Source organism: Oncorhynchus clarkii, chromosome 6 (assembly GCF_045791955.1).
Source record: "Oncorhynchus clarkii lewisi isolate Uvic-CL-2024 chromosome 6, UVic_Ocla_1.0, whole genome shotgun sequence".
Lineage (NCBI taxonomy): Eukaryota > Metazoa > Chordata > Actinopteri > Salmoniformes > Salmonidae > Oncorhynchus > Oncorhynchus clarkii.
The window spans coordinates 49,813,239-49,828,183 of NC_092152.1; the positions used below are offsets into that span (position 1 = coordinate 49,813,239).

The 14,945-nt window shown below is 42.1% G+C and overlaps 1 protein-coding gene across 1 annotated transcript in view; it reads right to left on the reverse strand.

The window, feature by feature from the left end:
* LOC139411270 (solute carrier family 12 member 2-like) overlaps positions 1 to 14,425 on the reverse strand; it is a 39,050-nt gene extending 24,625 nt beyond the window's left edge. The window contains exons 1-10 of the mRNA XM_071157334.1: positions 13,780 to 14,425; positions 5,546 to 5,677; positions 5,195 to 5,270; positions 4,679 to 4,774; positions 3,645 to 3,784; positions 3,417 to 3,527; positions 3,158 to 3,266; positions 2,765 to 2,892; positions 1,227 to 1,311; positions 947 to 1,098 (exon numbers count right to left, since the gene is read on the reverse strand). Coding sequence (XP_071013435.1) covers positions 947 to 1,098; positions 1,227 to 1,311; positions 2,765 to 2,892; positions 3,158 to 3,266; positions 3,417 to 3,527; positions 3,645 to 3,784; positions 4,679 to 4,774; positions 5,195 to 5,270; positions 5,546 to 5,677; positions 13,780 to 14,250 — 1,500 coding nt within the window. The 5' untranslated portion in view covers positions 14,251 to 14,425. The remainder of the gene's footprint in view (positions 1 to 946; positions 1,099 to 1,226; positions 1,312 to 2,764; positions 2,893 to 3,157; positions 3,267 to 3,416; positions 3,528 to 3,644; positions 3,785 to 4,678; positions 4,775 to 5,194; positions 5,271 to 5,545; positions 5,678 to 13,779) is intronic.
* Positions 14,426 to 14,945: the final 520 nt, after the last annotated feature.

A 14,945-nucleotide genomic window follows, 5' to 3' on the forward strand; every position in this document is an offset into this window, starting at 1 on the left:
CAAGGTATATTGTTCAACTCTATGTCTGCTGTGCAAACCAATCGACAAGTGCCTTTGTCAGTAATGCCATGTAAGTGCACTTGGTTTTGGTACTGGGTAACCCTGTACCACTTGCCTATGATATCAGTGTCACAAAGAGGGTGGGTGCCTACGCACAGTGGTTGCTGTCAATAGTCTCATTCAAGACCTAGAGAATGCCTTGTGACTCACAACACAAGCACTATTATCCCAGCTCCCATTGTTTACCACTAACTAACACTGCAAGCCCCTACAGCTATTGTCAAAAATTCAAGCAGAAAGGAGAATAGCGTAGTGAGAGAAATGCAGCTTCTGAACTGCCGTGAGAGACAGAATAATTATTTGCAGCCCATTTTATCACTAAATTGCCCAACACTAACCCAAATCAAATTCTCAGCGCTCCACATCAAACAACTACCATGGTATTAAAGGATCATATAAGGTTACCCTCTCTTTTATAAGGCTCTATGCCAGGTGACTATTTTAAAGAATAATTCCTTTTGGGAAAAAAGCATATCTGAAAACATCCAAGCAGAGCATTGTGATAGACTAGAGGTCAACTTTCAGCAGAGGTAGGAGACCTGCTTCTACCAGTAGTTCGAATGACAATCAGAATCGGGGTGGGGGTTATAATGCGTGAGACTATTTTAAAGGGGACGGTTCACCTAAATTTCTAAATTACGTATTGGTTTTCTTCCTGACAGCGACCAGGTAAACAAAACCAAAGCAAGGTGTCTTACCTTGTCCATAAACTGCTTACAGGGTAAGGAAACCAATATGCAGTGTTGTAGTTTGGGTGAACTATCCCTTTAAGCTGTAGGCTCTCTGGCTAAACTTTGTTACATCATGTGAGGTTAATAATTATTGGAGGTGTATGTTAATGTCAATGTTAAGAGAATCCTACACATCACCCCAGGCCCAGACATACTTGGAAATCGTTCATAAGTCCAAATTTGCAGCCTCCTTCCTTACAAATCGAGAAGTCATAACCAAGTGTGCAGGCAGCATCCGTGCAGTTCAAGTCACTGACACTGGAGGTATCATTGTGATCGCCAGTGGCGTCTCTAAGGATACAAGATCCTGTAAGAAAGGATGAGAATATTAACTTGAGTCTTCAATTAACTAATTGTGGAATTTTTATTCATTTTAAATAGTGTACTCGTTTTGCTTCTGTAACTTCATGTTCATTTTATAAAGAGAAAGATTACCAGTAGAAACAGTCACTGCCACATAAGTAATTCCAGTTATAAGGATGGCCAAAAGAGTGCCCTTTGGAATGGCTGACTGAGGATCCTGGAGGACAGAACAAAATATTTCTCAATGTTTTGTTGTGAATACATTAAAAACGCATGACAGTTTTTGCTCTATATTGAAAGTGCTCCATCTTGAAAACTTCACTGCTGACATGCACCCTTTCTAGGGATTATATTAACAGTGGACTAATGAACAAAATGCAAAAATGTAGTTTTCGAGTGTACAGTAGTATTCCTTTAAAGGCCCAGTGAAGTCAAAAACGTGGTTTTCTGTGTTTCATGTACATTACCACACTATGGAGGTTGAAATAATACTGTGAAATTGTGAAAATAAGTATATTGCCCTTTTAGTGTAAGAGCTGTTTGAAAAGACCGCCTGAAATGTTTGCCTGTTTTGGTGTGATGGAGTTTTGGCCTGCCTGGTGTCACCACCAGGCGGTAAATTAGTTATTTGACCAATAAGAAAGAGAGTTCCAAACCTCCTCCTCCTTTCCTCCTCCCCACTCAGACCTAGGGTTACAACAGTGGTGTAAAGTACTTAAGTAAAAATACTTTAAAGTACTACTTAAGTCATTTTTTGGGGTAGCTTTTACTTCACTACATTTCTAAACAAAATCATGTACTTTTTACTCCATACATTTTCTCTGACACCCAAAAGTACTTGTTACATTTAGAATTCTTAGCAGGATAGGACATATTTTCAATTCACGCACTTATCAAGAGAACCTCCCTGGATATCTCTACTGCCTCTGATCTGGTGGACTCACTAAACACAAATGCTTAATTTGTAAATTATGTCTGAGTGTTGGAGTGTGCCCCTGGCTATCCGTAAATAAAAAAAACAAGAAAATGGTGCCGTTCGGTTTGCTTAATATAAATTATTTGAAATGATTTATACTTTTACTTTTAATACTTAAGTACATTTTACCCATTTTATTTATTTTTATTACTTAAGTATATTTAAAAACCAAGTACTTTAGACTTTTACTCAAATAGTATTTTACTGGGCGACTTTCACTTTTACGTGAGTCATTTTCTATTAACGTATTTTACATTTACTCAAGTATGACAATTGGGTACTTTTTCCACCACTGGGTTGCAAAGCTACCGGTAATTTATAAATGTTACCAGAATCTTCAGTAATTTTGGTAATTAAGAGAAAATCGATGGCAATCTATTATAACTTTGGTAATTTATACTGGAATAACTTAAAACAAATGTATTCACATATAGTATTATTTTTTGTATAAATCTGTGTCCATATTGTCCATGAGTTTCTAGTAGATAGACCATTTGGTCCAAGAGAAAATAGCCTAATTAATAAAAAAACATCTAAACAACAATTTTCAATTACTGTACCTCTGCAACTCATCCAACTATTTACTTTTTTAATTGAACACAATCACAGTAAGGTACTTCATTGTTACTGGGAAAGGATTTGACATTGATATAAAACGGCTGCATTGGACCTTTGAGAGAAGCCAAGGTCTTACTGTAAGGTCTCCTGAGATGTTGGCACCTGCCAGGATGCCTGTTGCAGCCGGAAAGAAAATGGCAAACATGGAAAAGAACGTCTCGCCGTCTCGGAAATCCGGTCCCATGTTCTCCATCATGATAGCCGCTTCGGATGAAAAAGAACACAAAGTGAGAATTTCATCTTGATTCAATGGGGGCAGTCGTAAGCCATTAAATATAATGCTAGCCTGTGTGCGAGTCTGTTTCTGCACTCTTGCCAACTCCTTATGGAATTGTCCTGCCAAAATTACAATTAGGTAGGCAAAAGCACAAACACATATGAGATTAGATTAATGTAATGCATGCTCAACAGAAGGAGAATTACAATTTGGGATATGGAAATGAGTGCATAGTTGAACTATCAGACAAACCTTTGTAGCCAAAGAAGCCTTTGGGCTCTTTTGACTCCATGGTGATGACGGTTCCGATGAAATAGTTGAAGATGGCGGCCAAAAGAATGACCAACAATACAATCTGGGCCTGGAAGGGAATGTTTGGTCAGGAGTGGTACAGAGTTTTAACACATTTATCTGCCAGAAGTTCCATAAAGTCACTACGGCAAGAGTCTAAAGTAAAGCAAGGTTTCTTTGTGTTACTATGTGTGACAGTGCATTGCTCTGTGGGTCTTACCTTCGCCTCCCACTCCATCCCTGCCACTGAGATGCCCAGAAGCAGGATGACAGTGAGGGTGCCCACTATACGGACGTCATTGAGCTCATCTGTCATCAGGGCATCTACATCCTGTCAATCAGGAAACAATCACCCAGGGCTGTTACTGTTATTGCTATGTAAAATGTCAACATGGCACACAGCGATCCAATCAACGTTCACTATACAGGCATATCAAATGTTCCTTACATTAAGCATCTCAACGACAGTTTCAGCAAAGCCCACAACATACATGGCCACAGCCACAGCATTAGCAAAGGCGAAGATGAGACCAATGGAGCCGCCAAATTCAGGGCCCAAACTCCTTGATATGAGGTAATATGCTCCACCTAAAATGAGATGAGGAATTGCAGACGGGTTAGACCAGAATCACAATTCAAGCGTGTTAATGCTCAGCACACTATAACTGACTTTAAAGGTAATTTCCGATTGAGCTGACATTTTCTGCGTTTATTGTGATTGTGATGTCCGCAAATGCTGGAACATTGCCTTTAAAATCCACAGTGTCGACAGCCAGGGGCTTCTGGCACCACAAAAATCTGAGGGGGCACAAATACGTAAGGATGGCTGGGGGGTGGTCTGAAACAGCTTTTTCCTGCAATCTAGAGCCATAATCAGTATGCTTAGTTCTATATTAAAAAAATATGTATATTTTTCTGCATATCTAAGCATACCTCTTGAGCTGTCTGTATCCTCCTGACAGTAATTCTTTACAAAAATTAACTAAATATGTTTCTCTGCTTCTCACATCTCTGAGGAAATCTGGGTAAAAGATTGAAAGGAATGTGAGTCTTATTCAGTACGTTTAATTGCTTGCTTTTCTAGAAAATGAAAGTCTACTAACCTTGCCCGCTACTTTAACTTGATCAATAGGCTGAAATGCTTTTGGTAACTAGTTATGAGGCTGGGAGATTGGGAACCTATCTGGGTTAGGTAAAGCCAACTTCATAAAATTGATAGGAGGCTAGTAGTATTACAGACAAAAAGTAGATATTTTATAACACAACAAATCTGAGGGGGCACATGCCCTTCTGCACAGGCATGACGCTTCTGTCGACAGTGCTCTACGGATTTAATCCCGGCATCATGAAGGATCCCAAAGACTTTACCAAATGTATACTCCTTACAATCTCTTCTAATACCTAATTTATATAATTCTGCTACAGGATCCTAATACATTGTTAATATATTAGCATTCCATCAGGAATAAACCTTTCCCTTACCTCCTCGCACAAACCCATTGGTTGCTATGGCTGAGGTGGAGAGTCCAGTGATGGTGGTTACAACTGTTGCCATCAGAATAATAACACATGTCAGACCTGTTAAAAAAGATGAGCAAATGATCTTTTAATAGATAACTTTCTCATCATGCTTACAGGTAAAATCGATTGGGACAAAGGCCTGTAGGAATTTGTTTTACCTGACCTGGAAAAACTCTGGGCCCTAGTTATAGACCATGTTACTAGGCCCAGGTCAAAAAGCATAATAATAATATACCTGCAAGTATATAATTTTATGATAACAAACTTTACAACAAGGGGTGCGTTTATTTTGTGTCACCTGGTGCCCCAGGTGGGTGGAGATTTCACTTTAAGACCAATGGAATGGTCTAAAATGAACAAACCCTGAAAGGGGTTTGGGTGATGCAAAACTAACACGCCCAATGCTCAAGCAATACTATGAGGTTTGAAACCTTAAATATTTTGGTCTTGATTGAACATGAGTCATCACCTACGTACCAATGCCTGCCTGTCCCACGATCCATGACATGCGAATAAAGAGCATCACACCCCAGATGTTCAACATGCAACGTATCTGAAAACACAGACACACAGGTGACAACATTCATGTTACCAACACATACTTCTATAGTGGGGGGAAACCATTAATTTGAAAGCTTGTTTTTAGATTTGTGTTGGATGTCTTTGAAAGGATTTACATTGATGTGCAATTCAATGATTCATCACAGAGCAATAAGGAGAACATGGTAGAGTTTGAATAGTTCTAAAAGAAAAAAACGGGATGTTTGGGCCAGAGACAACTAAATGTTTATTTCCCAGATTCAGTTCTGTTCCAGATCCAGTACTAACCAGGACACCTTTGACCCAGCCAAACTTGATGGTGCCTCCCTTTGCTTGTTCCTTGGTTCCTTCTTTGGCTGCAGCCTCCTCAGCAAGAGTAGACTCCTCCCCAATAGGAAAGCCATCCTCATCCAATGGCTCCTGAAAAATACCACACATAACAAATGCTGACAAACATTAATAGCTAGATTCAATCCGATCGCCTATGATCATATTAAAGGCAACGTTTCCAAGTCTGCGTTCGCTTCATATGTGACCCGATTCATGAAACTAGAGCCGTTTGAACGTCTAAAATATATATTTTTAATCAAAATGCGTTTTTTGGGGCAGAAATGCCTTCTCAAACATGTGAACTTTCATGTGCCTTCATAACAAACTTGTATGCCATCTGTAAGCACAATTGTTAAATTACGAGCCTTGTTGGTTAAACCACAGAAAACGTTTGCAACCTTCCCACTAGCCATAATTGGCTAAAATATTGTGTGGCCTGGACATGCAGAGAAATGAGTTCAGATTGACCTGCCATAGAAGGCTTCTGTCTATTATTTTGAGCTCGTCAGTCTGTGTTGGTAATCCTGTCGAACGCGACTTTTACATTTTTTTTATTGTGTTGTGGACCTGCATAACTATTGCTCTCCACTTTCTGGAGGATCAAGTTTTGAGATCAGTGGAATTAGAGTATAATAGTTAAATAGATGGAGAAAACACCTGTCTCCAATTACATCTTCAAACTAACGGCAACCGTGGTATGGCATTCTTGACAGGGAGATGCGTCCATCATGCATGATGATGTATACACTTAAGATAGTCTAGCGTTAGCTAGCTACATTTTCAGATATTACACGGTTCAAATTTTGACAGAAAGTGGTTTAATTTCAAGCTGTGTTCATTGTTGCTTAACTAGCTAACGTTAGCTGGCTGGCTCGTTAGCTAACATTACGTGTGTGAACTTACACTTTGTTTACCTAGCCAGGTTCATTGTTTACCTAGTTAGCTATAAGTCTTAAGTTAAAGTGTACTGTTAGCTGGCTGGCTTGTTAGCGAACGTTACATGACGTGTGTACAACACCCGTTGAATATGGCCGGGGTCAGTAAACATCTGCAAAAAAGCCTAATGAAATTGTTGCCAGCAGAGCTGGTTAGGCTGTGTTCATGTTATCCATAGGTAAACAAATCATCGGCCAGAGCGTCAAGTGTGCGCTACGAGAGCGAAACAAGTTGGGTGTGAACGATGCTGAATGGGTGTAGACAAAGAAGAGCTCTTCGCTAGATACCAAAACATTCAAAGGCCAATTTCTCAAAAGTGAGTTTACAAGTTAATCAACTTTCAAAGCAGAATTACTTTCCCATTGTTCCTCAAATGTAGTGTATGATGTACCATTTTGTAGCTCTGAGTCTCTACTTTTATCCAATGTAGAAAACACAATTTCAAATGTTGCTACCTAAGACTGAATCCAGGTGTTGAGTCACATATGTCGACCCAATTGGAAATTACCTTTAACCCTAAAAGCGGCAACATATTTTTTTGCTATAATGTGGATCTTCTGATTAACTGAAATCGGAAGTTCAAACAATAACAAAGGGTCACCCCGTTGCTGTTTTGGTTAACAGCTGAGGGATGGGGCTGGAGAAATGTGATTAATCCCTTTCAAATTCATAGACAGAGCTATGAATGAAAGGACTGACAATCAATGCTTTCAGAATAATAGTTGTAACCATGTTTTGCATTGTCTGCATTATTTACAAACAATGGAGTAAAACAAGCTTATATTTTGGGTTCTGATTGGGTATGACAGTTGAACTAAGGTCATGAGGCATTCCTAAATTATATTCTTCAAGAATAATTGGGTATATCACTCATTTAAGGCAGTGGCTCTATGACTGGATTATCTGGAGTTCTTTCTGATAGCTAAACAACCTTTCCTTCTGTGCATGTGCTAGTTTGGCAGCCTAGAGATGGAATAGGCCACTCAGTCGAATTTAAATGATGTACTATCTATCAAATCATTCTGTGTTGCATGATCACTGAGAAGCAAAATAAAAGTTGCATGTTATCTATGGTTACAACTCAGATTGTTTTGCCCCAATGCAATGTGTAGACAGGGCTCTCGAGTGGTGCAGCGGTCTAAGGCACTGCATCTCAGTGCTAGGGCCGTCATTACAGACCCTGGTTTGATTCCAGACTGTGTCACAACCGGCTGTGATTGAGAATCCCATAGGATGGCGCACAATTGGCCAGCATTAAGAATTTGTTCTTAACTGACTTGCCTAGTTAAATAAAGGTTAAATAAAATTTGCTACATGTTACATGATGTTGTCATGTAGGCTAAATGCATTTGTCTGACGCCTGCTTATGTTTGTGCTACTGCAATATCCTTAGTTACAACAGACAGAAAAGGTTGCATCTACATACTGATCATGTAGTCCTATATTAGCCTAAAAAAACATTACCGTTCAAAAGTTTGGGTCACTTAGAAATGTCCTTGTTTTTGAAAGAAAAGCAATTTTTTGTCCATTAAAATAAACATATAATTGATCAGAAATACAGTGTAGACATTGTTAATGTTGTAAATGACTATTGTAGCTGGACTATGGAATATCTACATAGGCATACAGAGGTCCATTATCAGCAATCATCACTCCTGTGTTCCAATGGCACGTTGTGTTAGCTAATCCAAGTTTATCATTCTAAAAGGCAAATTGATCATGAGAAAATGTCACATTCTGACCTTAGTTCTTTTGTTATGTCTTTGTTTTAGTATGGGAGTTGGGTGGGTTGTCTATGTTCGTTTTTCTATGTTGTGTTTTGTGTTTGGCCTGGTATGGTTCTCAATCCGAGGCAGGTGTCGTTAGTTGTCTCTGATTGAGAATCATACTTAGGTAGCCTTTTCCCACCTGTGTTTCGTGGGTGACTGTTTCCGTTTCAGTGTTTGCACCATTCGGGGCTGGTTTCGGTTTTCATTTTGATTATCTTGTTTTTTTGTATTTTCGTATTCATTCCTAATAAAATACATGATGGATACATACGACGCTGCGCATTGGTCCTCCGATCCTTCCTACTACTACTACTCGTCAGAGCAGCAGTAGCGATCTCTAGACTCCTGGACATGGGAGGAGATTTTGGACGGCAAAGGACCCTGGGCACAGGCTGGGGAATATCGCCGCCCCAAGGCAGAGCTGGAGGCAGCGAAAACAGAGAGGCGGCGATATGAGGAGGCAGCACGGCAGCGCGGCTGGGACGAGAGGCAGCTCCAAAAATTAATTGGGGGGGGCACACGGGGGGGGGGGGGGGGGGCACACGGGGAGTGTGGCTAAGTCAGGTAGGAGACCTGAGCCAACTCCCCATGCTTACCGTGGAGAGAGGCGGACCGGGCAGGCACCATGTTATGCCGTGAGGCGCACGGTGTCCCCGGTGCGCAGGCATAACCCGGTGCGTTACATTGCAGCGCCTCGTATCGGCCGGGCTAGAGTGGGCATCGAGCCAGGTGCCATGAAGCCGGCTCCGCGGCATCTGGTCTCCAGTGCGTCTCCTCGGGCCGAGGTACATGGCACCAGCCCTGGTCATGGTGTCCCCGGTTCGCCAGCACAGCCCAGTGCGGTCTATTCCACCTCGCCGCACTGGCCTGGCTACGGGGAGTATCCAGCCAGGTAGGGTTGTGCAGGCTCGGTGCTCGAGACCTCCAGTGCGCCTCCACGGTCCGGTCTATCCGGTGCCTTCTCCACGCACCAGCCCTCCGATGGCAGCCCCCCGCACCAGGTTGTCTCGCCGTCTCCTCCCTACAGGTGCTCCCGTCTGTCCTGAGCTGCCGGAGTCTCCCGTCTGTCCTGAGCTGCCGGAGTCTCCCGTCTGTCCTGAGCTGCCGGAGTCTCCCGTCTGTCCTGAGCTGCCGGAGCCGCTGGTCACTCCGGAGTTGCCGGAATCGCCCTTCACTCCGGAGCTGCCGGAGTCTACCGCCTGTCCGGTGCTGCCGGAATCTCCCGTCCATTCGGGACCCGTGGCTAGGGTCCCCAGTTCGAGGTCGGCGGCGAGGGTCGCCGCTCTAAAAAGGCCACGTAGGCGGGTAAAGAGGCGGGCAAAGACTTTGGTGGAGTGGGGTCCACGTCCCGCGCCAGAGCCGCCACCGCGGACAGACACCCACCCTCCCCTATAGGTTCAGGTTTTGCGGCCGAAGTCCGCACCTTTGGGGTGGTACTGTCACGTTCTGACCTTAGTTCTTTTGTTATGCCTTTGTTTTAGTATGGTCAGGGCGTGAGTTGGGTGGGTTGTCTATGTTTGTTTTTCTATGTTGTGTTTTGTGCTTGGCCTGGTATGGTTCTCAATCCGAGGCTGGTGTCGTTAGTTGTCTCTGATTGAGAATCAAACTTAGGTAGCCTTTTCCCACCTGTGTTTCGTGGGTGATTGTTTCCGTTTCAGTGTTTGCACCATTCGGGACTGGTTTCGGTTTTCATTTTGATTATCTTGTTTTTTTGTATTTTCGTATTCATTCCTATTAACATACATGATGGATACATACCACGCTGCACATTGGTCCTCCGATCCTTCCTACTACTCCTCCCCGTTACAGAAAACCTTTTTGCAATTATGTTAGCACAGCTGAAAACTGTTCTTCTGATTTAAAGAAACAATAAAACTGGCCTTCTTTAGACTAGTTGAGTATCTGGAGCATCAGCATTTGTGGGTTCGATTACAGGCCCAAAATATCCAGAAACAAATAACTTTCTTATGAAACTTGTCCGTTTATTCTTGTTCTGAGAAATGAAGGTTATTCCATGCGAGAAATTGCCAATAAACTGAAGATGTCATACAACTCTGTATACTACTCCCTTCAAAGAACAGTGCAAATTGGCTCTAACCAGAATAGAAAGAGGAGTGGGAGACCCCGGTACACAACTGAGCAAGAGGACAAGTACATTAGAGTGTCTAGTTTGAGAAACAGACGCCTCACAAGTCCTCAACTGGCACCTTCATTAAATAGTACCCGCAAAACACCAGTGTCGACGTCTAGGCAGAGATGCAAGAAAAAGCCATATCTCAGATTGGACAATAAAAAGAAAAGATTAAGGTGTGTCCTCCCACTGCACCGGGGCCTCCCACTCCTCTTTCTATAATTACAAAAGGGTTTTCTAACGTTCAATTAGCCTTTTAACATGCTAAACCTGGATTAGCTAACACAACGTGCCATTGGAATACAGGAGTGATGGTTGATAATAATGGGCCTCTGTACTCTTATGTAGATATTCTATTAAAAATCAGCCATTTCCTGCTACAATAGTCATTTACAATACAACATTAACAATGTCTACACTGTATTTCTGATCAATTTGATGTTAATGTACAAAAAAATTGGCTTTTCTTTCAAAAACAAGGACATTTCTAAGTGACCCCAAACTTTTGAACGGTAGTGTATATACCGTATGTTTTTGGAGTGCTTGTACAAATCGTCACAGGGAACGGAGGGTGGAATGGGGCGGTTCGATCTGGTCTCCTTACCTCAACCTTAATATAAGAGTATAAAAATGGGTATAGCAATTGCAGTTTGCCCCTTTAAAGTACAATTCAGTTCCATTTGTGCAATACAATGCAATATTCAAATTCAACTTCCGTTGGCACTAATATCACTCCATATCACGCTTTCCTCTGCAAATGGAAATGGAACCTTTGACATGCAAGTATGCATGTACACTTGAAGTTGGAAGTTTACATAGACCTTAACCAAATAATCCTTGTAAAAATTCCCTGTCTTAGGTCAGTTAGGATCACCACTTTATTTTAAGAAAATATATTTTGTGAAATGTCAGAATAATAGTAGAGAGAATGATTTATTTCAGCTTTTACTTCTTTCATAACATTCCCAGTGGGTCAGAAGTTTACATACACTCAATTAGTATTTGGTAGCATTGCCTTTAAATTGTTTAACTTGGGTCAAATATTTTGGGTAGCCTTCCACAAGCTTCCGACAATAAGTTGGGTGAATTTTGGCCCATTCCTCCTGACAGAGCTGATGCAACTGAGACAGGTTTGTAGGCCTCCTTGCTCACACACACTTTTTCAGTTCTGCCCACAGATTTTCTATAAGATTGAGGTCAGGGCTTTGTGATGGCCACTCCAATACCTTGACTTCGTTGTACTTAAGCCATTTTGCCACGACTTTGTAAGTATGCTTGGGGTCATTGTCCATTTGGAAGACCCATTTGGGACCAAGCTTTAACTTCCTGACTGATGTCTTGAGATGTTGCTTCAATATATCCACATAATATTTCTTTCCTCATGATGCCATCTATTTTGTGAAGTGTACCAGTCCCTCCTGCAGCAAAGCACCCCCACAGCATGATGCTGCCACCCCCGTGCTTCATGGTTGGGATGATGTTCTTCGGCTTGCAAGCCTCCCCCTTTTTCCTCCAAACATAACAATGGTCATTATGGTCAAACAGTTCTATTTTTGTTTCATCAGGCCAGAGGACATTTCTCCAAAAAGTATGATATAGGACTTGTTTTATGTCGATATAGGACTCGTTTTACTGTGGATATAGGTACTTTTGAACCTGTTTTCTCCAGCATCTTCACAAGGTCCTTTGCTATTGTTCTGAAATTGATTTGCACTTTTCGCACCCAAGTACGTTCATCTCTAGGTGACAGAACGCGTCTCCTTCCTGAGTGGTATGACGGCTGCGTGGTCCCATGGTGATTATGCTTGCGTACTATAGTTTATCCAGATGAACGTGGTACCTTCAGATGTTTGGAAATTGCTCCCAAGGATGAACCAGACTTGTGGAGGTCTAAAAAACTGTTTTCTGAGGTCTTGGCTGATTTCTTTTGATTTTCCCATGATGTCAAGCAAAGAGGCACTGGGTTTGAAGGTAGGCCTTGAAAAAAATATTTTTGGAAAAATTACTTGTGTCATTCACAAAGTAGATGTCCTATCTGACTTGCCAAAACTATAGTTTGTTAACAAGAAATTTGAGGAGTGTTTGAAAAACTAGTTTTAATGACTCCAACCTAAGAGTATGTAAACTTCCGACTTCTACTGTATACATAAACATTGTGCAATATCTAGATGATTAGATATAGAAGGCCTAGAACCTGTGGTTTGAATAGATGTTACAATATTTCGGCCTGTGGGCTGGACTGATGTATCTACTCTGTCCATTACTAGAGACCTGCCCCCATGAGAGGCATGTGAGTGATCCAACAGGATAGCGTGGCTATAAAGTGTTAGAGACCAGAGACTGGGACACTGGACCATTGAGTATAGGGAACGGAGAGAGAACCACGGCAGCATTGTTTGTTGGTGGCTGCAAAGGCTGTCAGTTGCCAAGAGTAGCCGGTGATCAGGGTTTGGGCATGGTCAGAGAGAGCATTGTCTGAGCAAAATGTGTGGGTCATGCCCCTGATGTCACGCTGTCCATTCAAAGGACTGCAAAGGAGAAGAAATGTCCCTGTGGAAGGGAATGCTGTGATTGTGACAGACAAGGTCACTTCAGCTTAGCATAGACACATTACACTGGCAGTTGTGATACAGCATCAATGGACTGGCCATAGGGCGTTCTGGCAAATGTCTAAATGTAGATTTTTTTGTGCAGAATGACTAGTATTTGGGTAATAACGAGGGGCCTCATGGAAAACAATGGGCCGGGCTGGGGGCCTCTAGGAAAAAAAATGGGCCAGTGTGTTATAAATGCACAGGTTGATTTTTAGGTCCCAGTCTGTTCCTGTGGTACAGTGTCACTAGGGCTGAATGTAAAGTGTAACAGTTATAACTTTAGACGTCCCCTCGCCCATACCCGGGAGCGAACCAGGGACCCTCTGCACACATGAACAACAGTCACCCACGAAGCATCGTTACCCATCATTCCACAAAAGCCGCGGCCCTTGCAGAGCAAGGGGAACTACTACTTCAAGGTCTCAGAGCAAGTGACGTCACCGATTGAAACGCTATTTAGCGCGCACCGCTAACTCTGCTAGCCGTTTCACATCCGTTACATAAGGATGAACTATAGATTTACATACAGTGCTTTCAGAAAGTATTCATACCCCTTGACTTATTCCACATTTTGTTGTGTTACACCCTGAATTTTTCTCACCCATCTACACAATATACCCCCATGTTTTTAGACTTTTTTATACACTTGGCACCAATATAGGCTATCTCGAGGCGTGCGCTATCAATCCCCACCTGTCGGGTAAATAGCGATGTAGTGGCGCGTCAAAACAGAAGGTGGTAGGTAGGTAGCAGGTTACATACCTTGTCAAGCTCATCGTGTAGCTCCGAAAGAGTTGGTCGTATCAACTTATCTCCAAGAGGCGCTTCTGTTTGTCGGTAGAAATCGATGTTTGGGACAGCATCAATTGTGTTATGGCCAAATGTTCGCATATAATACGTATTTGAGTGGGTATCTGAAATGTTAGTATGACCGCTTGCGGACGAACGATGGCTGCCCGTGCTCCTGACAGTGTCACCATTCTGAGCCGCATCAGATGCATCCGTCCCTATTCCACCTGAATCAAGAAACTTGACTACGCTAAATCTCCCTTTGGACTCCTCTCCACCTGCCGACCCCTTACTACCAGTCGTACCCGTAGTTCCATCAGTCCCTCCCGACGTGCGCTCTCCAGATGTGACGGGTCCTAACTCCGTTACCTCTGTCACCTGAAACCTGCTTTGACCTGAACCCGCTGTCTTGAGAGCTGGTTTCTGACCTGAAGGTGATGACATGTCCACTGAGTAGTTATCACTGTATAATCAGATATATTGCAGAAAATTGTTTTGAAAATGACCATTTAAATTCATTCCTTCAGCAAGGTATGCATCAGTACTCAAGCCAAAGCTGCGCCCTGTGCATCTATCTACCCGATACACTCTCTCCTGTTCTGGACCCCAACAGTGATGCCTCGAGTGTGGGTCGAATGTTCTGAGAAATTAGCAACTCTGAGTACGTCACTCGCCAACACAAGGTCTAGAGGTCGCAGGGCAGCGTCAAGGAGCAAACATGCAAATTTGTCTATGCGCTTTTTGTGTGCGCTTTTTAACCGCAGACAACCCACTAAGATTATTAGCTTTGAATGTATGTGAAATTAATATTTTATTGTCATGTATAGTTGTTCATTCACAGAACTCTAAAGTCAGGCAACTATTTCACTAGTGATTTCAAAAGAAAACAAGTGCTACATTGTAAACCTTACTATAACTCCCTAACCCATTAAATAAATTGAGTCATGCCTACTCAAACATCTCCAACTGTCTGTAAAAACCAAATCATATAAGTGGTACTCACTCAGATGTCAATAAAACATGTTAGCACTTATTTTTTTTGTGAGGAATGTTAACAAATATAAGGTCATAACTATAACTTTATTTATCTTTGTTCTGCTAATCTAAAATTAACACTTTTGCAAGTTAGGATTATTTAA